Below are 24518 nucleotides of genomic sequence, written 5' to 3'. Positions count from 1 at the left end.
GGTAGTGGGGTTGTAGTGAGGTGGTGGTAGTGGGGGGTAGTGAGGTGGTAGTGGGGTAGTAGGGAGGTGGTAGTGGGGGGTGGGTGAGGTGGTAGTGAGGTGTGGTAGTGGGGTGGTGGTAGTGGGGTGGTAGTGAGGTGGTGGTCGTGGGGTGGTGGTAGTGGGGTGGTAGTGGGGTGGAGGTAGTGAGGTGGTAGTGAGGTGGTAGTGGGGTGGTAGTGAGGTGGTAGTGGGGTGGTAGTGGGGTGGTAGTGGGGTGGTAGTGAGGTGGTAGTGGGGTGGTGGTAGTGGGGTGGTAGTGGGTGTGTAGTGGGGTTGTTAGGTGGTAGTGGGGGGTAGTGGGGGTAGTGGGGTTGTAGTGAGGTGGTGGTAGTGGGGTGGTAGTGAGGTGGTAGTGGGGTGGTGGTAGTGGGGTGGTAGTGAGGTGGTAGTGGGGTGGTAGTGGGTGGTAGTGTGGTGGTAGTGAGGTGGTAGTGGGGTGGTAGTGGGGTGGTAGTGGGGTGGTGGTGAGGTGGTAGTGGGGTGGTAGTGGGGGTAGTGTGGGTGGTGGTGAGGTGGTAGTGGTGTGGTAGTGTGGTGGTAGTGGGGTGGTAGTGGGGTGGTAGTGGGGTGGTAGTGAGGTGGTAGTGTGGTGTTAGTGGGGTGGTAGTGAGGTAGTGGTAGTGGGGGTGGTAGCGGGGTGGTAGTGAGGAGGTAGTGGGGTGGTAGTGGGGTTGTAGTGAGGTGGTGGTAGTGGGGTGGTAGTGAGGTGGTAGTGGGGTGGTAGTGGGGTTGTAGTGAGGTGGTGGTAGTGGGGTGGTAGTGAGGTGGTAGTGAGGTGGAAGTGAGGTGGTAGTGGGGTGGTAGTGGGGTGGTAGTGAGGTGGTAGTGGGGTGGTGGTAGTGGGGTGGTAGTGATGTGGTAGTGGGGTGGTAGTGAGGTGGTAGTGGGGTGGTAGTGGTGGTAGTGAGGTGGTAGTGGGTGGGTAGTGGGTGGTAGTGGGGTGGTGAGGTGGTAGTGGGTGGTGGTAGTGGGATGGTAGTGGGGTTGTAGTGAGGTGGTAGTGGGGTGGTAGTGGGGTGGTAGTGGGGTGGTGGTGAGGTGGTAGTGGGGGTAGTGGGGTGGTAGTGGGTGGTAGTGAGGTGGTGGCGGGTGGTGGTAGTGGGGTGGTAGTGGGTTGTAGTGAGGTGGAGTGTGGTGGTATGGGGGTGGTAGTGGGGTGGTAGTGGGGTGGTAGTGGTGTGGTGTGAGGTGGTAGTGGGGTGTAGTGAGGTGGTGGTAGTGGGGGTGGTAGTGGGGTGGTAGTGGGGTTGTAGTGAGGTGGTGGTAGTGGGGTGGTAGTGAGGTGGTAGTGGGGTGGTAGTGATGGTAGTGGGTGGTGGTGGGTGGTAGTGAGGTGGTGGTAGTGGGGGTGTGGTAGTGGGGTGGTAGTGAGGGTGGTGGTCGTGGGTGGGTGGTAGTGGGGTGGTATGGGGTGGTGGTAGTGAGGTGGTAGTGAGGTGGTAGTGGGGTGGTAGTGGGGTGGTAGTGAGGTGGTAGTGGGGTGGTAGTGGGGTGGTAGTGAGTGGTTAGTGGGGTGGTAGTGGGTGGTAGTGAGTGTAGGGAGTGGTAGTGGGGTGGTAGTGGGTTGTAGTGAGGTGGTAGTGGGGTGGTAGTGGGGTGGTAGTGGGGTGGTGGTGAGGTGGTAGTGGGGTGGTAGTGGGGTGGTAGTGGGGTGGTAGTGAGGTGGTAGTGGGGTGTGGTAGTGGGTGGTAGTGGGGTTGTAGTGAGGTGGTAGTGTGGTGGTAGTGGGGTGGTAGTGGGGTGGTAGTGGGGTGTGGTGAGGTGGTAGTGGGGTGGTGGTGAGGTGGTAGTGGGTGGTAGTGAGGTTGTGGGTAGTGGGGTGTGGTAGTGGGGGGGTGGTAGTGGGTTGGTAGTGAGGTGGTAGGTGGGGGTAGGGGGTGGTAGTGGTGGTAGTGAGGTGGTAGTGGTGGTGTGAGGTGGTAGTGGTTGGTGGTAGTGGGTGGTGGTAGTGGGGTGGTGGTATGAGGTGGTGGTAGTTGGGGTGGTAAGTGGGGTGGTGTAGTGAGGTGGTAGTGAGGTGGTAGTGGGGTGGTAGTGAGGTGGTAGTGGGGTGGTAGTGGGGTGGTAGTGAGGTGGTTAGTGGGGTGGTGGTAGTGGGATGTAGTGGGGTTGTAGTGAGGTGGTAGTGGGGTGGTAGTGGGGTGGTAGTGGGTGGTGGTGACGGTGGTAGGGGGTGGTAGTGGGGTGGTAGTGGGGTGGTAGTGAGGTGGGTAGTGGGTGGTGGTTAGTGGGGTGGTAGTGGGGTTGTAGTGAGGTGGTAGTGGGGTGGTAGTGGGGTGGTAGTGGGGTGGTAGTGGGTGGTGGTGAGGTGGTAGTGGGGTGGTAGTGAGGTGGTGGTAGTGGGGGTGGTAGTGGGGGTGTAGTGGGTTGTAGTGAGGTGGTGGTAGTGGGGTGGTAGTGAGGTGGTAGTGGGTGGTAGTGGGTGGTGGTGAGGTGGTAGTGAGGTGGTGGTAGTGGGGTGGTGGTAGTGGGGTGGTAGTGAGCGTGGTGGTCGTGGGGTGGTAGTGGGGTGGTGGTAGTGAGGTGGTAGTGAGGTGGTAGTGGGTGGTAGTGGATGGTTAGTGAGGTGGTAGTGGGGTGGTAGTGTGGTGGTAGTGAGGTGGTAGTGGGGGGTGGTAGTGGGTGTAGTGAGGTGGTAGTGGGGTGGTGGTAGTGGGGGTGGTAGTGGGGGTTGTAGTGAGGTGGTAGTGGGGTGGTAGTGGGGTGGTGGTGAGGGTGGTAGTGGGGTGGTAGTGGGGTGGTAGTGAGGTGGTAGTGTGGTTGTAGTGGGTGTGGTAGTGGGTTGGTGGGAGTGTGGGTGGTAGTGAGGTGGTGGTAGTGGGGTGGTAGTGGGGTTGTAGTGAGTGGTGGTAGTGGGGTGGTAGTGAGGTGATAGTGGGGTGGTTAGTAAGGTGGTAGTTGGGGTCGTGGTGATGTAGGTAGTGAGGTGTTGGTAGTGGGGTGGGGTATGGATGGGTGGTAAGTGATGGGGGTCGTGGTGGTGGTGGTAGTGGGGTGGTTAGTGGAGGTGGTAGTGGGGTGGTGGTAGTGGGGTGGTAGTGGGTGGTAGTGGGGTTGTAGTTGGTGGTGGTATGGGGTGGTAGTGAGGTGGTAGTGGTGGTGGTAGTGGGGTGGAAGTGGGGTGTGTAGTGGGTGGTAGTGGGGGTGGTAGTTGGGTGGTAGTGGGGTGGTGGTTGAGGTGGTAGTGAGGTGTGGTAGTGGGGTGGTTGTAGTGGGGTGGTAGTGAGGTGGTGGGTCGTGGGGTGGTGGTAGTGGGGTGTTAGTGGGGTGGTAGTGGGGTGGTGGTAGTGGGGGTGGTAGTGGGGTGGTAGTGGGTTGTAGTGGGTGGTAGTGGGGTGGTAGTGGGGTGGTAGTGAGGTGGTAGTGGGGTGGTAGTGAGGGTGGTAGTGAGGTGGTAGTGAGGTGGTGGTAGTGGGGTGGTGGTAGTGGGGTGGTAGTGAGGTGGTGGTAGTGGGGTGGTGGTAGTGGGGTGGTAGTGGGGTGGTATTGTATTGTATGTAAAAGGGTGAGTGATCGTCCCCTGATATGGAGCTGAAAGAAATCTGCTCTGGAGTCTAAAAGCAGAGTCAGTCTGCTGCTGCTGTGAGTCAGAGAAACTGAGACCAGCATGTATGATCAGATGACAGAGAGACTGAGACAGACCAGCGTGTATGATCAGATGACAGAGACACTGAGACCAGCGTCTATGATCAGATGACAGAGAGACTGAGACAGACCATTTTCTATGATCAGATGACAAAGAGACTGAGACAGACCAGCGTCTATGATCAGATGACAGAGAGCCCGAGACAGACCAGCGTCTATGATCAGATGACAGAGACTGAGACAGACCAGCGTCTATGATCAGATGACAGAGAGACTGAGACCAGCATCTATGATCAGATGACAGAGAGACTGAGACCAGCGTGTATGATCAGATGACAGAGACTGAGACAGACCAGCGTCTATGATCAGATGACAGAGAGACTGAGACCAGCGTCTATGATCAGATGACAGAGAGACTGAGACAGACCAGCGTCTATAATCAGATGACAGGGAGACTGAGACAGACCAGCGTCTATGATCAGATGACAAAGAGTCTGAGACAGACCAGCGTCTATGATCAGATGACAGAGAGTCTGAGACAGATCAGCGTCTATGATCAGATGACAGAGAGACTGAGACAGACCAGCGTCTATGATCAGATGACAAAGAGTCTGAGACAGACCAGCGTCTATGATCAGATGACAAAGAGGCTGAGACAGACCAGCGTCTATGATCAGATGACAGAGAGGCTGAGACAGACCAGCGTCTATGATCAGATGACAAAGCGACTGAGACAGACCAGCGTCTATGATCAGATGACAAAGAGACTGAGACAGACCAGCGTCTATGATCAGATGACAGAGAGACTGAGACCAGCGTCTAAGATCAGATGACAGAGAGACTGAGACCAGCGTCTATGATCAGATGACAGAGCGACTGAGACCAGCGTGTTGATCAGATGACAGAGAGACTGAGACCAGCGTCTATGATCAGATGACAGAGAGACTGAGACCAGCGTCTATGATCAGATGACAGAGAGACTGAGACAGACTAGCGTCTATGATCAGATGACAGAGAGACTGAGACCAGCGTCTATGATCAGATGACAGAGAGACTGAGACCAGCGTGTTGATCAGATGACAGAGAGATTGAGACTAGCGTCTATGATCAGATGACAGAGAGACTGAGACCTGCGCCTATGATCAGATGACAGAGAGACTGAGACAGACCAGCGTCTATGATCAGATGACAGAGAGACTGAGACCAGCATGTATGATCAGATGACAGAGAGACTGAGACAGACCAGCGTCTATGATCAGATGACAAAGAGTCTGAGACAGACCAGCGTCTATGATCAGATGACAAAGAGTCTGAGACAGATCAGCGTCTATGATCAGATGACAGAGAGACTGAGACAGACCAGCGTCTATGATCAGATGACAAAGAGACTGAGACAGACCAGCGTCTATGATCAGATGACAAAGAGTCTGAGACAGACCAGCGTCTATGATCAGATGACAAAGAGTCTGAGACAGATCAGCGTCTATGATCAGATGACAGAGAGACTGAGACAGACCAGCGTCTATGATCAGATGACAAAGAGACTGAGACAGACCAGCGTCTATGATCAGATGACAAAGCGACTGAGACAGACCAACGTCTATGATCAGATGACAAAGAGACTGAGACAGACCAGCGTCTATGATCAGATGACAGAGAGACTGAGACCAGCGTCTATGATCAGATGACAGAGAGACTGAGACCAGCGTGTTGATCAGATGACAGAGAGACTGAGACCAGCGTCTATGATCAGATGACAGAGAGACTGAGACCAGCGCCTATGATCAGATGACAGAGAGACTGAGACAGACCAGCATCTATGATCAGATGACAGAGAGACTGAGACCAGCATGTATGATCAGATGACAGAGAGTCTGAGACAGACCAGCGTCTATGATCAGATGACAGAGAGGCTGAGACAGATCAGCGTCTATGATCAGATGACAGAGAGACTGAGACAGACCAGCGTCTATGATCAGATGACAAAGAGACTGAGACAGACCAGCGTCTATGATCAGATGACAAAGAGACTGAGACAGACCAGCGTCTATGATCAGATGACAGAGAGACTGAGACCAGCGTCTATGATCAGATGACAGAGAGACTGAGACCAGCGTGTTGATCAGATGACAGAGAGACTGAGACCAGCGCCTATGATCAGATGACAGAGAGACTGAGACAGACCAGCGTCTATGATCAGATGACAGAGAGACTGAGACCAGCATGTATGATCAGATGACAGAGAGACTGAGACAGACCAGCGTCTATGATCAGATGACAAAGAGTCTGAGACAGACCAGCGTCTATGATCAGATGACAGAGATGCTGAGACAGATCAGCGTCTATGATCAGATGACAAAGAGACTGAGACAGACCAGCGTCTATGATCAGATGACAAAGCGACTGAGACAGACCAGCGTCTATGATCAGATGACAAAGAGACTGAGACCAGCGTCTATGATCAGATGACAGAGAGACTGAGACCAGCGTCTATGATCAGATGACAGAGGGACTGAGACCAGCGTGTTGATCAGATGACAGAGAGACTGAGACCAGCGTCTATGATCAGATGACAGAGAGACTGAGGCCAGCGTCTATGATCAGATGACAGAGAGACTGAGACAGACCAGCGTCTATGATCAGATGACAGAGAGACTGAGACCAGCATGTATGATCAGATGACAGAGAGACTGAGACAGACCATTGTCTATGATCAGATGACAAAGAGACTGAGACAGACCAGCGTCTATGATCAGATGACAGAGAGACTGAGACAGACCAGCGTCTATGATCAGATGACAGAGAGACTTAGACAGACCAGCGTCTATGATCAGATAACAGAGAGACTGAGACAGACCAGCGTCTATGATCAGATGACAGAAAGACTTAGACCCGCGTGTATGATCAGATGACAGAGAGACTGAGACCAGCGTGTATGATCAGATGACAGAGAGGACAGTACACACACACTCTGCAGTACTATTCCACCAGCTAGCTGCTCAGCATTTTCACAAGATCATGTACACCCACACAGACCGACAGGTTCATGTTTACCAGAACGACACAGTGCTTATACACTTATATACAGGAGAAGGGTGTGTGGGGGGGAGTACAATCTCTCTCTCTCCCACTAACTAAAATAACTCCTTGATTTAAAACAGGGTTTTCCCAATCCTCTCTTCGGGCCCTCAACCCAAAGTAAACTGGATATTTTGTCAGGACAAGATGCTAGAATATGCATATAATTGACAGCTTAGGATAGAAAACACTCTAAAGTTTCCAAAACTGTAAAAATATTGTCTGTGAGTATAACAGAACTGATATTGCAGGCGAAAGCCTGAGAAAAATCCAATCAGGAAGTGCCTCATGTTTTGAAAGCTCTGCGTTCCAATGTGTCCCTATTGAGCAGTGAATGGGCTATCAACCAGATTACTTTGTCTCTGTATTCCCCAAGGTGTCTACAGCATTGTGACGTAGTTTTACGCATTTATGTTGAAGAATACCCGTAAGCGGCTACATTGCGCAACTGGTGACCTGATGCTCCCAGAGAGATTCTTGTGTAAAATACAGAGGTAGCCATTATTCCAATTGGTCCTACTGAAAAACCAATTGTCCCGGTGGATATATTATCGAATAGATATTTGAAAAACACCTTGAAGATTGATTATAAACAACATTTGCAATGTTTCTGTCGATATTATGGAGCTAATTTTGAATATTTTTCTGAGTTTTAGTGACGTAGTTTCCGGTCGATTTCTTAGCCAAACGTGAAGAACAAAAGGAGCTATTTCAAAAATTCTAACTGGGAGTCTCGGGAGTGAAAACATCCGAAGCTCATCGAAGGTAAACAATTTAATTTGATTGCTTTTCTGATTTCCGTGACCAAGTTACCTGCTGCTAGTTGGACAAAATGCTATGCTAGGCTATCGATAAACTTACACAAATGCTTGTCTAGCTTTGGCTGTAAAGCATATTTTGAAAATCTGAGATGACAGGGTGATTAACAAAAGGCTAAGCTGTGTCTCAGTATATTTAACTTGTGATTTTCATGAATAGGAAGATTTTCTAGTAATATTTATGTCCGTTTCGTTATGCTAATATGTGTGTCAGTCGATGATTACGCTCCCGGATCCGGGATGGGGAGTATCTTAAACTGGCACACCTGATTAAATTAGTCAAAGACAAAGGGTTAAAACAAAAATGTTTCAAATGTCTTCGCGAGGAGAGGGTTGGGGCGAAACCTGGTTTAAAACCTGACATTGACGATGAATTAGCTGACTATAGAGTAGAGAGCAACAGCTTTTGTTTTAAGCTGAGGTTTGAAAACTTCAACTCTATCGAGAACAAAAAAAGCAACTCCAAAATATCAAGAAACAGCTGATCCAATATTTGGATTTTGGCCTGCTGCCTTGACCAGTCCATCGATTAGAAGCCTGTTCACAGACACAGAGTAAGGGAAGGGAGAGATGAGGTGGGTGAAGGAGAGGAATGGTCAATATGGGTCCTTAAAGGGGCGGGGGAGAATCCTCTTTGAACATGATGAACTGTAAAACAAACTGCACACACTCCAGATGACACACTTCCTGTATTGACTGAATTGAAAACGTCAACCCGGCCTCTCAACCTCCCAGCAACCCAACTCTGACTCTCCTCAACCCCAACCCTGTCTCTCCTCAACCCAACCCTGTCTCTCCCTCAACCCAACCCTGTTTCTCCCTCAACCTCAACCCTGTTTCTCCCTCACCCCAACCCTGTCTCTCAACAACCCAACCCTGTTTCTCCTCAACCCAACCCTGTCTCTCTCCTCAACCCAACCCTGTCTCTCAACAACCATGTCTCTCAACAACCCAAACCTGTTTCTCCTCAACCCAACCCTGTTTCTCCCTCACCCCAACCCTGTCTCTCCCTCACCCCAACCCTGTTTCTCCCTCACCCCAACCCTGTTTCTCCTCAACCCAACCCTGTCTCTCCTCAACCATGTCTCTCCTCAACCCAACCCTGTTTCTCCTCAACCCAACCCTGTTTCTCCCTCACCCCAACCCTGTTTCTCCTCAACCCAACCCTGTTTCTCCCTCACCCCAACCCTGTTTCTCCCTCACCCCAACCCTATCCCAACCCTGTTTCTCCCTCAACCCAACACTGTTTCTCCCTCACCCCAACCCTGTCTCTCCTCACCCCAACCCTGTTTCTCCCTCACCCCAACCCTGTCTCTCCTCACCCAACCCTGTTTCTCCCTCACCCCAACCCTGCCTCTCCCTCACCCCAACCCTGTCTCTCCCTCACCCCAAACCTGTTTCTCCCTCACCCCAACCCTGTTTCTCCCTCACCCCAACCCTGTCTCTCCCTCAACCCAACCCTATTTCTCCCTCACCCAACCCTGTCTCTCCCTCACCCCAAACCTGTCTCTCCCTCACCCCAACCCTGTTTCTCCCTCACCCCAACCCTGTTTCTCCCTCACCCCAACCCTGTCTCTCCCTCAACCCAACCCTATTTCTCCCTCACCCCAACCTTGTCTCTCCCTCACCCCAACCCTGTCTCTCCCTCACCCCAACCATGTCTCTCCCTCACCCCAACCCTGTCTCTCCCTCACCCCAACCCTGTCTCTCCCTCACCTCCTTTCATTTTCCTTAAACTTGCTTCCTGTGTATTATATCTCCCCCTCTGTCTTCCTCCTTGATTTCTGGGCCTTCCCCCTCTGTCTTCCTCCTTGATTTCTGGGCCTTCCCCCTCTGTCTTCCTCCTTGATTTCTGGGCCTTCCCCCTCTGTCTTCCTCCTTGATTTCTGGGCCTTCCCCCTCTGTCTTCCTCCTTGATTTCTGGGCCTTCCCCCTCTGTCTTCCTCCTTGATTTCTGGGCCTTCCCCCTCTGTCTTCCTCCTTGATTTCTGGGCCTTCCCCCTCTGTCTTCCTCCTTGATTTCTGGGCCTTCCCCCTCTGTCTTCCTCCTTGATTTCTGGGCCTTCCCCCTCTGTCTTCCTCCTTGATTTCTGGGCCTTCCCCCTCTGTCTTCCTCCTTGATTTCTGGGCCTTCCCCCTCTCGTCTCTCCCTCTATTTTGGGTGGCTGCAGCTGTCAGTCTCACATTCTGTCCATGTGATGACTAGCAGATAGTTAGGAGTAGGGTTGCAAAGCGACCACTGGTTAACCAAACTTACTGGAATATTACAACTACGGGTTTCAGTTTGGACGCCCGAAACATTGACAACAACTACATACTGACATAGTAAATTTAAATTTTAACTAATGTATATTTCATGCTGAACCTCTCATATTAAACATCAATAGTATACACTAAGTAGATGGTTTATATTTAGGATAATGTTTTACACAGCTTTGTCATTTTATTATAATTTTTTTTTAATCATCTTATTTAATTATTTAATATATTTTACATTTGATAAGGCCACATAGAGGACGAGAGGTAATTACAGACACCTCTACAAATCTGGAGTACCCAAAATGGCCACTAGATGTCTTGTGATAGATGACATAAAATCCTCATCCCCAACCCTGCCTCCTCCACCTCCGTAATATAAAATGTAACCTTTATTTAACTAGGCAAGTCAGTTAAGAACAAATTCTTATTTACACTGTCGGCCTACACCGACCAAACCCGGACGACGCTGAGGTAATTGTACACTGCATTATGGGGCAGCGAACTTGATACAGCCTTAGACCTCTGCGCCACTGTGAGAGTGCCCTAAAATAGAGACTCTTAGCTTTCATTTGACATGCTCCTATGAACTTTTCATGGGTCCTTTAGGATGGATTCAAATGTTTATTATGGAAGTTACACACACTCACGCACACGCATGCACGCACGCACACACACACACACACACACACACACACACACACACACACACACACACACACACACACACACACACACACACACACACACACACACACACACACCAGGGCATTGTTTGTTGACAAACAGTAGCCTAATCGTTTGCCATAGAGAGTCCAGACAGTAGCTGGATCTCAGTTACAGCGTGACATAATATTGTGACAGGAGAGTCTAGAGAGAGACTGAGGGGGGTCAGAGGTCAGTTGGCTACTGCAGTCAGACCACACCACCTGTGCATTGTGGTTCACCCTGGCATTCGTATAGGACCAACAGGTGCGTGTGTGTAGCCTAGCTATTTGTGTGTGTGCGTGTGTGTGTGTGTGTGTGTGTGTGTGTGTGTGTGTGTGTGTGTGTGTGTGTGTGTGTGTGTGTGTGTGTGTGTGTGTGTGTGTGTGTGTGTGTGTGTGTGTGTGTGTGTGTGTGTGTGGTGTGTGTGTGGTGTGTGTGGTCTTTTGGCTGACGATTCACTCGAACATACTTTCATTACCTTGGTCCTCAATCACACACACACACATTCACTCACTCCCAATGCAGGCAAGTAGGACACGACACAAACTCTCTCTCTCCTGCCTGCCCTCTCTCTTTCTCTCTTTCTCTCTCTCTCTCTTTCTCTCTCTCTCTCCCGCCTGCCCTCTCTCTCTCTCTCTCTCTCTCTCTCTCTCTCTCTCTCTCTCTCTCTCTCTCGCCCTCTAATTTCTCTCTCTGTCCCTCTTCCTCCTCTCCCTCCCCATCCAGACTGTGCTCTCTTATGGTGGCAAAACTATAAAAGAAACTGCTGTTACAGACTGAAGCAGATATCAACCCTTCAAACTCACCCAGCCACATAATTCACAGTAGAGCATTACTCTACTATGGCTGGCTGGCTGGCTGGCTGGCTGGCTGGCAGGCAGGCAGGCAGGCAGGCAGGCAGGCAGGCAGGCAGGCAGACAGACAGACAGACACAGCTTTTACCTATCATCATCATTGTCTCCCATTCACAGGGCAGTCTAGTCAGCCTGCAGATAATGTCAGCTATAGGGACTCCTCTACAGGCTAGCTGGGTTTTGTCATCCTGATAGCTAAACAAAGCTAGGTCTCTGTCGGAGACAGGAAACAGGAGACAGGAGATTCTGACAGGGTGAGACAGGAGACAGGAGACTCTGACAGGGTGAGACAGGAGACTCTTTCCCTCCCTTTCCCTCCCCTAACCTCTCCTCCTCTCCTCTCCTCTCCTTTCCATCCTCTCCTCTCCTTTCCATCCCCTCCCCTCCCCTCCCCTAACTTTTTCTCCCCTACCTCTCCTCTCCTCTCCTTTCCAACCTCCCCTCTCCTCTCCTTTCCATCCTCTCCTCTCCTTTCCATCCCCTCCCCTCCCCTAACTTTTTCTCCCCTACCTCTCCTCTCCTCTCCTTTCCATCCTCTCCTCTCCTTTCCATCCTCTCCTCTCCTTTCCATCACCTCCCCTCCTCTCCCCTCCCCTCCCCTAACTTTTTCTCCCCTACCTCTCCTCTCTGCCTCTGTTGAATTTAACTGGATTGATCTAATATAGTTATAAGCCACCCATCCTCCTTCTCTCAGCTTTGGTTGAAGTCCGCCATAGTCTTTGGAGTCACACAGAACACAGAACACAGGATACAGGATTGCTCTACCAAAAGAAAGAATACTGTCTGTCTGTCTGTCTGTGTGGACGACATTCTGTTGGTCCCCACAAGGTCAAACTATTTCCAAGGGGTTTAGGTTTAAGGTGAGTATGAGGAAACACAACAACACACTCCACCACACCTCTAATGAGTTGCTGCTATCTGGGCCAGGTCATCCTGACCTCAGTGATGACAATAGACTGTTACAGCCTTAACACATCTCCAGTTCTTGAGTCTGCTGAACGACCGTACCTCTAGTTCTAGAGTCTGCTGAATGACCGCACCTCTAGTTCTAGAGTCTGCTGAACGACCGTACCTCTAGTTCTAGAGTCTGCTGAACGACCGTACCTCTAGTTCTAGAGTCTGCTGAACGACCGCACCTCTAGTTCTAGAGTCTGCTGAACGACCGTACCTCTAGTTCTAGAGTCTGCTGAACGACCGTACCTCTAGTTCTAGAGTCTGCTGAACGACCGCACCTCTAGTTCTAGAGTCTGCTGAACGACCGTACCTCTAGTTCTAGAGTCTGCTGAACGACCGCACCTCTAGTTCTAGAGTCTGCTGAACGACCGTACCTCTAGTTCTAGAGTCTGCTGAATGACCGCACCTCTAGTTCTAGAGTCTGCTGAACGACCGTACCTCTAGTTCTAGAGTCTGCTGAACGACCGTACCTCTAGTTCTTGAGTCTGCTGAATGACCGCACCTCTAGTTCTAGAGTCTGCTGAATGACCGTACCTCTAGTTCTAGAGTCTGCTGAATGAACGCACCTCTAGTTCTAGAGTCTGCTGAATGACCGCACCTCTAGTTCTAGAGTCTGCTGAATGACCGTACCTCTAGTTCTAGAGTCTGCTGAATGACCGCACCTCTAGTTCTAGAGTCTGCTGAATGACCGCACCTCTAGTTCTAGAGTCTGCTGAATGACCGCACCTCTAGTTCTAGAGTCTGCTGAATGACCGTACCTCTAGTTCTAGAGTCTGCTGACTGACCGCACCTCTAGTTCTAGAGTCTGCTGAATGACCGCACCTCTAGTTCTAGAGTCTGCTGAATGACCGCACCTCTAGTTCTAGAGTCTGCTGAATGACCGTACCTCTAGTTCTAGAGTCTGCTGAATGACTGCACCTCTAGTTCTAGAGTCTGCTGAATGACCCCACCTCTAGTTCTAGAGTCTGCTGAATGACCGTACCTCTAGTTCTAGAGTCTGCTGAATGACTGCACCTCTAGTTCTAGGGTCTGCTGAATGACCGTACCAGGTCAGATCAGGCTGTTGATTATGGCCATGTTGTCCCACTCTTCTTCAAAGGCTGTGCGAAGTTGCTGGATATTAGCGGGAACTGGAAGACCCTGTCGTACATGTGGATTCAGAGCATCCCAAACATGCTCAATGTGTGACATGTCTGGTGAGTATGCAGGCTATGGAAGAACTGGGACATTTTCAGCTTCCAGGAACTGTACAGATCCTCACATGAGGTGATGGTGGTGGATTAATGGCACGACAATGGGCCTCAGGATCTCGTCACGGTATCTCTGTGCATTTAAATTGCCATCGATAAAATACAATTGTGTTCATTGTCCGTAGCTTATGCCTGCCCATACCATAACCCCACTACTACCATGGGGCATTCTGTTCACAACGTTGATATCAGCAAACCGCTAGCCCAGACGGCGCCATACACGTGGTCTGAAGGCCGGTTGAGGCCGGTTGGACGTACTGCCAAATTCTCTAAAACTACATTGGAGGCGGCTTATGGTAGAAAAAATATACATTAAATTCAATCAGCATTCAGAATGCACGTTGGAATCGTGTTATGTGACAAAACTGCACATTTTTAGAAAAAAATCGGCTTATTTCTCTCAAATGTTGTGCACAAATTCGTTTACATCCTTGTTAGTGAACATTTCTACTTTGTCAAGATAATTTATCCACCTGACAGGTGTGGCATATCAAGAAGCTGATTAAACAGCATGATCATTACGCAGCTGCAGCTTGTGCTGGGGACAATAAATGGCCATTTTGTGAGTATGGAATATTTTATATTAGCTCATGAAATATGGGACCAACAATGTTCATGTCGCGTTTATATTTTAGTTCGGTGTAGTTTTATACAGAGTCCAACATCCAAGAAACCAGCAAAGCATCTATGTATGATGATGTATGTATGATGATGTATGTATGCTGATGTATGATGATGTATGATGATGTATGTATGATGATGTATTGATGATGTATGTATGATGATGTATGTATGTATGATGATGTATGATGATGTATGTATGATGATGTATGTATGATGATGTATGATGTATGATGCATGATGATGTATGTATGATGATGTATGTATGATGATGTATGTATGATGTATGTATGATGATGTATGTATGATGATGTATGTATGATGATGTATGTATGATGATGTATGATGATGTATGATGATGTATGTATGATGATGTATGTATGATGATGTATGTATGATGTGTGTATGATGATGTATGATGTATGTATGATGATGTATGTATGATGTATGTATGATGATGTATGATGATGTATGATGATGTATGATGATGTATGTATGATGTATGTATGATGATGTATGATGATGTACGTATGATGATGATGTATGTATGATGATGTATGATGATGTATGATGATGTATGTATGATGATGTATGTATGATGATGATGTATGTATGATGATGTATGATGATGTATGTATGATGATGTATGTTTGATGTATGTATGATGATGTATGTATGATGATGTATGTATGATGATGTATGTATGATGATGTATGTATGATGATGTATGTATAATGATGTATGATGATGTATGTATGATGAGGTATGTATGATGATCTATGTATGATGATGTATGTATGATGATGTATGTATGCTGATGTATGTATGATGATGTATGTATGATGATGTATGTATGATGATGTATGATGATGTATGTATGATGATGTATGTATGCTGATGTATGTATGATGATGTATGTATGATGATGTATGTATGATGATGTATGATGATGTATGTATGATGATGTATGTATGATGATGTATGTATGATGATCTATGTATAATGATGTATGATGATGTATGTATGATGTATGTATGATGATCTATGTATGATGATGTATGTATGATGATGTATGTATGCTGATGTATGTATGATGATGTATGTATGATGATGTATGATGATCTATGTATGCTGATGTATGTATGCTGATGTATGTATGATGATGTATGTATGTATGATGTATGTATGATGATGTATGTATGATGATGTATGATGATCTATGTATGATGATGTATGTATGATGATGTATGTATGATGATCTATGTATAATGATGTATGATGATGTATGTATGATGTATGTATGATGATCTATGTATGATGATGTATGTATGATGATGTATGTATGCTGATGTATGTATGATGATGTATGTATGATGATGTATGATGATGTATGATGATGTATGTATGATGATGTATGATGATGTATGTATGATGATGTATGTATGGTGTATGTATGATGATGTATGATGATGTATGTATGATGATGTATGTATGATGATGCATGATGATGTATGTATGATGATGTATGATGATGTATGTATGATGATGTATGTATGATGATGTATGTATGATGATGTATGATGATGTATGTATGATGATGTATGATGATGTATGTATGATGATGTATGTATGCTGATCTATGTATGATGATGTATGATGATGTATGTATGGTGTATGTATGATGATGTATGATGATGTATGTATGATGATGTATGTATGATGATGCATGATGATGTATGTATGATGATGATGTATGTATGATGATGTATGTATGATGATGTATGATGATGTATGTATGGTGTATGTATGATGATGTATGATGATGTATGTATGATGATGTATGTATGATGATGCATGATGATGTATGTATGATGATGTATGTATGATGATGTATGATGATGTATGTATGGTGTATGTATGATGATGTATGATGATGTATGTATGATGGTGTATGTATGATGATGTATGATGATGTATGTATGATGATGTATGTATGATGTATGTATGATGATGTATGTATGATGATGTATGATGATGTATGTATGATGTATGTATGTATGATCTATGTATGATGATGTATGTATGATGATCTATGTATGATGATGTATGTATGATGATGTATGTATGATGATGTATGATGATGTATGATGATGTATGTATGATGATGTATGTATGTATGATGATGTATGATGATGTATGTATGATGATGTATGTATGATGATGTATGATGATGTATTGATGATGTATGATGATGTATGTATGATGATGCATGATGATGTATGTATGATGATGTATGTATGATGATATGTATGATGATGTATGATGATGTATGTATGATGATGTATGATGATGTATGTATGATGATGCATGATGATGTATGTATGATGATGTATGTATGATGATGTATGTATGATGATGTATGTATGATGATCTATGTATAATGATGTATGATGATGTATGTATGATGTATGTATGATGATCTATGTATGATGATGTATGTATGATGATGTATGTATGCTGATGTATGTATGATGATGTATGTATGATGATGTATGTATGATGATGTATGTATGATGATGTATGTATGATGATGTATGATGATGTATGTATGATGATGTATGTATGGTGTATGTATGATGATGTATGATGATGTATGTATGATGTATGTATGATGATGTATGATGATGTATGTATGATGATGTATGTATGATGATGTATGATGATGTATGTATGATGTATGTATGATGATGTATGATGATGTATGTATGATGATGTATGTATGATGTATGTATGATGATGTATGTATGATGATGTATGATGATGTATGTATGATGTATGTATGTATGATCTATGTATGATGATGTATGTATGATGATCTATGTATGATGATGTATGTATGATGATGTATGTATGATGATGTATGATGATGTATGATGATGTATGTATGATGATGTATGTATGTATGATGATGTATGATGATGTATGTATGATGATGTATGTATGATGATGTATGATGATGTATGTATGATGATGTATGATGATGTATGTATGATGATGCATGATGATGTATGTATGATGATGTATGTATGATGATGTATGTATGATGATGTATGATGATGTATGTATGATGATGTATGATGATGTATGTATGATGATGCATGATGATGTATGTATGATGATGTATGTATGATGATGTATGTATGATGATGTATGTATGATGATCTATGTATAATGATGTATGATGATGTATGTATGATGTATGTATGATGATCTATGTATGATGATGTATGTATGATGATGTATGTATGCTGATGTATGTATGATGATGTATGTATGATGATGTATGTATGATGATGTATGTATGATGATGTATGTATGATGATGTATGTATGATGATGTATGATGATGTATGTATGATGATGTATGTATGGTGTATGTATGATGATGTATGATGATGTATGTATGATGATGTATGATGATGTATGTATGATGATGTATGTATGATGATGTATGATGATGTATGTATGATGTATGTATGATGATGTATGATGATGTATGTATGATGATGTATGATGATGTATGTATGATGATGTATGTATGATGATGTATAACCCACAGATCATTTCTCCTCACTCTGTCCAGCTAGATAACAGTCATTTATAGTCTCTAGATAACAGTCATTTATAGTCTCTTGATAATAGTCATTTATAGTCTCTAGATAACAGTCATTTATAGTCTCTAGATATCAGTCATTTATAGTCTCTAGATAACAGTCATTTATAGTCTCTAGATAACAGTCATTTATAGTCTCTAGATAACAGTCATTTATAGTCTCTAGATAACAGTCATTTATAGTCTCTAGATAACAGTAATTTATAGTCTCTAGATAACAGTCATTTATAGTCTCTTCTCTCTGTCCAGCTAGATAACAATCATCTATAGTCTCTGGATAACAGTCATTTATAGTCTCTTCACTCTGTCTAGCTAGATAACAGTCATCTATAGTCTCTAGATAACAGTCATTTATAGTCTCTTCTCTCTGTCCAGCTAGATGGACATGGGGCCACAGTGTCTCCTGACCCCTCCTGTCTCAGCCTCCAGTATTTATGCTGCTGTAGTTTATGTGTCGGGGGGCTGGGGTCAGTTTGTTATATCTGGAGTACTTCTCCTGTCCTATTCGGTGTCCTGTGTGAATCTAAGTGTGCGTTCTCTAATTCTCTCCTTCTCTCTTTCTTTCTCTCTCTCGGAGGACCTGAGCTCTAGGACCATGCCCCAGGACTACCTGACATGATGACTCCTTGCTGTCCCCAGTCCACCTGGCCGTGCTACTGCTCCAGTTTCAACTGTTCTGCCTTATTATTATTCGACCATGCTGGTCATTTATGAACATTTGAACATCTTGGCCATGTTCTGTTATAATCTCCACCCGGCACAGCCAGAAGAGGACTGGCCACCCCACATCCTCTCTAGGTTTCTTCCTAGGTTTTGGCCTTTCTAGGGAGTTTTTCCTAAACACCGTGCTTGCTGTTTGGGGTTTTAGGCTGGGTTTCTGTACATCACTTTGAGATATCAGCTGATGTACGAAGGGCTATATAAATAAATGTGATTTGATTTGATTAGATAACAGTCATTAATAGTCTCTACACTCTGTCCAGCTAGATAACAGTCATTTATAGTCTCTTCTCTCTGTCCAGCTAGATAACAGTCATTTATAGTCTCTAGATAACAGTCATTTATAGTCTCCTCACTCTGTCCAGCTTGATAACAGTCATTTATAGTCTCTTCACTCTGTCTAGCTAGATAAGTCATCTATAGTCTCTAGATAACAGTCATTTTTAGTCTCTAGATAACAGTCATTTATAGTCTCTTCACTCTGTCTAGCTAGATAACAGTCATCTATAGTCTCTAGATAACAGTCATTTATACGAATTCTACACAGTAAGGACACTATTTTTAGCAGTTTTTTATGCCAAGGAAATAAAAAATATATACAGTATAAGTACGGCCCTCGGGACCTCGGTGAAAACTCATTGCAGCCCGCGGGGCTGTTTGACACCCCTGTTATAGATGGTTATAGACGGCAAGTCAATCAGTCCCTAGAAAGCAGCCCCAACGCAACAGCCAACTTTTAGGCAGGGGGAACAGAACTGTCTCTGCCTCTCTGTATCTCTGTAACTCTCTGTCTTTTCGTACCCATTTGATTTATTCCACGTTTTGTTGTGTAACAGGCTGAATATCTGTACACAATACCCCATAATGACTACGGATCGGCGTCCCGTCAACCATTCAGCACGAAGATCGCAGATTTTAGAGAAACAACAAATGTCGATACATATAACTGTCTCACACCCTCCGTAGTCCCTACCCTCCTAATCCCTACCCTCCTAGTCCCTACCCTCCTAATCCCTACCCTCCTAGTCCCTACCCTCCTAGTCCCTACCCTCTGTAGACCCTACCCTCCTAGTCCCTACCCTCCTAGTCCCTACCCTCCGTTGTTCCTACCCTCCGTAGTCCCTACCCTCCTAGTCCCTACCCTCCTAGTCCCTACCCTCCCAGTCCCTACCCTCCTAGTCCCTACCCTCCTAGTCCCTACCCTCCTAGTCCCTACCCTCCCAGTCCCTACCCTCCTAGTCCCTACCCTCCTAGTCCCTACCCTCGTTAGTCCCTACCCTCCTTGTCCCTACCCTCCTAGTCCCTACCCTCCTAGTCCCTACCCTCCCAGTCCTTACCCTCCTAGTCCCTACCCTCCCAGTCCCTACCCTCCTAGTCCCTACCCTCCTAGTTCCTACCCTCCGTAGTCCCTACTCTCCTAGTCCCTACCCTCCTAGTCCCTACCCTCCTAGTCCCTACCCTCCCAGTCACTACCCTCCTAGTCCCTACCCTCCGTAGTCCCTACCCTCCCAGTCCCTACCCTCCTAGTCCCCACCCTCCTAGTCCCTACCCTCGTTAGTCCCTACCCTCCTAGTCCCTACCCTCCTAGTCCCTACCCTCCTAGTCCCTACCCCCCTAGTCCCTACCCTCCTAGTCCCTACCCTCCTAGTCCCTACCCTCTGTAGTCCCTACCCTCCTAGTCCCTACCCTCCTAGTCCTTACCCTCGTTAGTCCCTACCCTCCTAGTCCCTACCTTCCTAGTCCCTACCCTCCTAGTCCCTACCCTCCTAGTCCATACCCTCCGTAGTCCTTACCCTCCTAGTCCCTACCCTCCTAGTCCCTACCCTCGTTAGTCCCTACCCTCCTAGTCCCTACCCTCCTAGTCCCTACACTCCTAGTCCCTACCCTCCTAGTCCCTACCCTCCTAGTTCCTACCCTCCGTAGTCCCTACTCTCCTAGTCCCTACCCTCCTAGTCCCTACCCTCCTAGTCCCTACCCTCCCAGTCCCTACCCTCCGTAGTCCCTACCCTCCTAGTCCCTACCCTCCTAGTCCCTACCCTTCTAGTCCCTACCCTCCTAGTCCCTACACTCCTAGTCCCTACCTTCCGCAGTCCCTACCCTCCTAGTCCCTACCCTCCTAGTCCCTACCCTCCTAGTCCCTACCCTCGTTAGTCCCTACCCTCCTAGTCCCTACCCTCCTAGACCCTACCCTCGTTAGTCCCTACCCTCCTAGTCCCTACCCTCCTAGTCCCTACCCTCGTTAGTCCCTACCCTCCTAGTCCCTACACTCCTAGTCCCTACCTTCCGTAGTCCCTACCCTCCTAGTCCCTACCCTCCTAGTCCCTACCCTCCTAGTCCCTACCCTCGTTAGTCCCTACCCTCCTAGTCCCTACCCTCCTAGTCCCTACCCTCGTTAGTCCCTACCCTCCTAGTCCCTACCCTCCTAGTCCCTACCCTCCTAGTCCCTACCCTCGTTAGTCCCTACCCTCCTAGTCCCTACCCTACTAGTCCCTACCCTCCTAGTCCCTACCCTCCTAGTCCCTACCCTCCTAGTCCCTACCCTCATTAGTCCCTACCCTCCTACGCCCTACCCTCATTAGTCCCTACCCTACTAGTCCCTACCCTCCTAGTCCCTACCCTCTGTAGTCCCTACCCTCCTAGTGACTACCCTCCCAGTCCCAAATCCTACCCTCCCAGTCCCAAATCCTACCCTCCCAGTCCCAAATCCTACCCTCCCAGTCCCAACCCTCCTATATGACAATAAAACATGTATTTTTTGACAGGCTCAGCTCTCCTTTCCTGGGGTATAAATAGATAATGATGCCAACAGATGCACCGGGCGCTGTCTGTACACAGACACACACACACACTCACACAAACTCACACACGTGGACACACACACATGAACGCAAATACATGCACACGCAGAACCCCACCACCACCCACATACCCTGAAACCATCAGAACATTCTGGAAGCAACCAAATTAGCACAAAAAAATATATAATAGCCTACCTGACGCTGCCACTTACAAAATCTATACACTGATCTACACACTGTCGGGTAACCTAACTACGCTGAACATACAGATCATTTTAAGTCTGTGAACCAGAACCACTAAAATAACAGATCATTTTAAGTCTATGAACCACTAAAATAACAGATCATTTTAAGTCTATGAACCACTAAAATAACAGATCATTTTAAGTCTATGAACCACTAAAATAACAGATCATTTTAAGTCTATGAACCACTATGGTAACAGATCATTTTAAGTCTATGAACCACTATGGTAACAGATCATTTTAAGTCTATGAACCACTATGGTAACAGATCATTTTAAGTCTGTGAACCACTAAAATAACAGATCATTTTAAGTCTATGAACCACTATAGTAACGGTGTGTCAGTGATCATGTCATATTGAAGACATCCACCCAGAGCCAGGCTCAGCCAGTGATAATCAGGTCAGGACACTAAAATAGTCAACTAAATTCAGAAGGGAAGGGAAGGAGGCCGCATGGCTGGTAAAACTGCTACCAATCAAATGTATTTATAAAGCCCTTTTTACATGAGCTGATGTCACAAAGTGCTGTACAGAGGCTAACAAGACTGAAATATCTCTGCCAGTACAGCAACATTTATTAAAACCAGGAAGCAGAAGAGAGAGCCATCTGATATTGATATAGAGAACCGGGCAGAGTAGTTTCAACAACAGTTTAGAAAACCAACTGTCTCTGAATCACCATGTTCAGGCCACTGTAAAGCAGATATTGATCTGAAGCCCTGGGCTATGGTACAATATAGCTGTGATAGAGTGTGGAAAGATAAAGGTTGGTAGCTCCCGTACTGATGACAGCTCAGATCCCCCCCCCCCACACACACACACACACACATACACACACACACACACACATACACACACACACGCACACACACACACATATACACAGACACACACACACACACACACACACACACACACACACACACACACACACACACACACACACACACACACACACACACACACACACACACACACACACACACACACACACACACAGCCAGTCCAAAAGCCAGCATGTGTCCAGACAGGGCAGGTCTCAGGTCAGCCCTAACAGCCCTAACCCTCATACCCTAACAACCCTAACCCCTATACCCTAACAGCCCTAACCCCTATACCCTAACCCCTTACAACCCTAACCCTTATACCCTAACAGACCTAACCCCTATACCCTAACCCCTAACAACCCTAACCCCTACACCCTAACAGCACTAACCCTCATACCCTACACCCTAACCCTTATACCCTAAGAGCCCTAACCCCTATACCCTAAGAGCCCTAACCCCTATACCCTAAGAGCCCTAACCCCTATACCCTAAGAGCCCTAACCCCTATACCCTAACAGCCCTAACAACTCTAACCCCTATACCCTAAGAGCCCTAACCCCTATACCCTAACAACCCTAACCCCTATACCCTAAGAGCCCTAACCCCTATACCGTAACAGCCCTAACCCCTATACCCTAACCCCTAACAACCCTAACCCCTATACCCTAAGAGCCCTAACCCTTATACCCTAAGAGCCCTAACCCCTATACCCTAAGAGCCCTAACCCCTATACCCTAAGAGCCCTAACCCTTATACCCTAAGAGCCCTAACCCCTATACCCTAAGAGCCCTAACCCCTATACACTAAGAGCCCTAACCCTTATACCCTAAGAGCCCTAACCCCTATACCCTAAATCGGTTCGGAACCCAGGAGGAAAGTAAAGCAGCAACTCACCGTGCGAAGGAATTGAATCTCCTCCTCTCCTTCTCCTCCTTCTGCCATCTTTTTGTTTTCTCTTCTCCCGGTTCTATCTGCAGCTCTGAGAGAAAAGCCAGAAAATCCTCCTGTTCTCTAACTCTCTTTCTCTTTTAGTCCTTTGCACAAAAATCTCTCTCTCTCTCTTTTTCCTTGCTATCTGTCTCTATTCGCAACACCCCTCTCTCTCTCCTTGCTACACTTCTCTATCTCACTCTCTCTCTCTGGCTCTCAGAGTGTGTGTGGGTGTGCCGGAGGACAGAATGAGTCCTGTGGCTCTCACCATGTTGGGAGAGAGAGTGACGGGTAGGTTGGGCTCTCCCCAGCTCTCTGGGGGGGGGGGGGGGGGGGATGGGGGGCGGGGCAAGCACCTTGTTACACGTTCTAACAGCTTCCACCTTGCAGCCATGTTTGTAGAAGTGGGCCACTCCCCCCCCCCCCTCCCTCCTAGACTAACAGGCTATAAAAGGAAAGCTTGTGAGGACTCAGGAGGCTTCTGGAGATCACACCCACAGGAACACACTGGAATACACAGGTGCACACAGGAACACACAGGAGCACACAGGAACCCACAGGAGCACACAGGAACCCACAGGAACACACAGGAGTACACAGGAACACACAGGAGCACACAGGAACCCACAGGAACACACAGGAGTACACAGGTGCACACAGGAACACACAGGAACCCACAGGAACACACAGGTGCATGTACACACAGGAACACACAGGTGAACCACGACTCCATTTTGTTGATCCCTGCCTACAGACAGAAGCTAAAACAAGAAGCTCCCGCGCTGAGGTCTGTTCAACGCTGGTCCGACCAATCTGATTCCACGCTCCAAGACTGCTTCCATCACGTGGACTGGGATATGTTTCGTATTGCGTCAAACAACAACATTGACGAATACGCTGATTCGGTGAGCGAGTTCATTAGAACGTGTGTTGAAGATGTCGTTCCCATAGCAACGGTTAAAACATTCCCAAACCAGAAACCGTGGATTGATGGCAGCATTCGCGTGAAACTGAAAGCGCGAACCACTGCTTTTAATCAGGGCAAGCTGACCGGAAACATGACCGAATACAAACAGTGTAGGTATTACCTCCGCAAGGCAATCAAACATGCTAAGCCTCAGTACAGAGACAAAGTAGAATCGCAATTCAACGGCTCAGA

General features: G+C 46.9%; 1 protein-coding gene across 1 annotated transcript in view; it reads right to left on the bottom strand.

The window, feature by feature from the left end:
* ryr1b (ryanodine receptor 1b (skeletal)) overlaps nt 1-23628 on the bottom strand; it is a 151516-nt gene extending 127888 nt beyond the window's left edge. The window contains exon 1 of the mRNA XM_031795344.1: nt 23324-23628. Coding sequence (XP_031651204.1) covers nt 23324-23371 — 48 coding nt within the window. The 5' untranslated portion in view covers nt 23372-23628. The remainder of the gene's footprint in view (nt 1-23323) is intronic.
* Between the last annotated feature and the right edge of the window lie 890 nt (nt 23629-24518).

The sequence above is a fragment of the Oncorhynchus kisutch genome, linkage group LG18 (assembly GCF_002021735.2).
Source record: "Oncorhynchus kisutch isolate 150728-3 linkage group LG18, Okis_V2, whole genome shotgun sequence".
Taxonomy (NCBI): Eukaryota; Metazoa; Chordata; class Actinopteri; order Salmoniformes; family Salmonidae; genus Oncorhynchus; species Oncorhynchus kisutch.
Note: the sequence above shows the minus strand (reverse complement) of the source record. Positions and strands in the feature narration are given on the sequence as shown.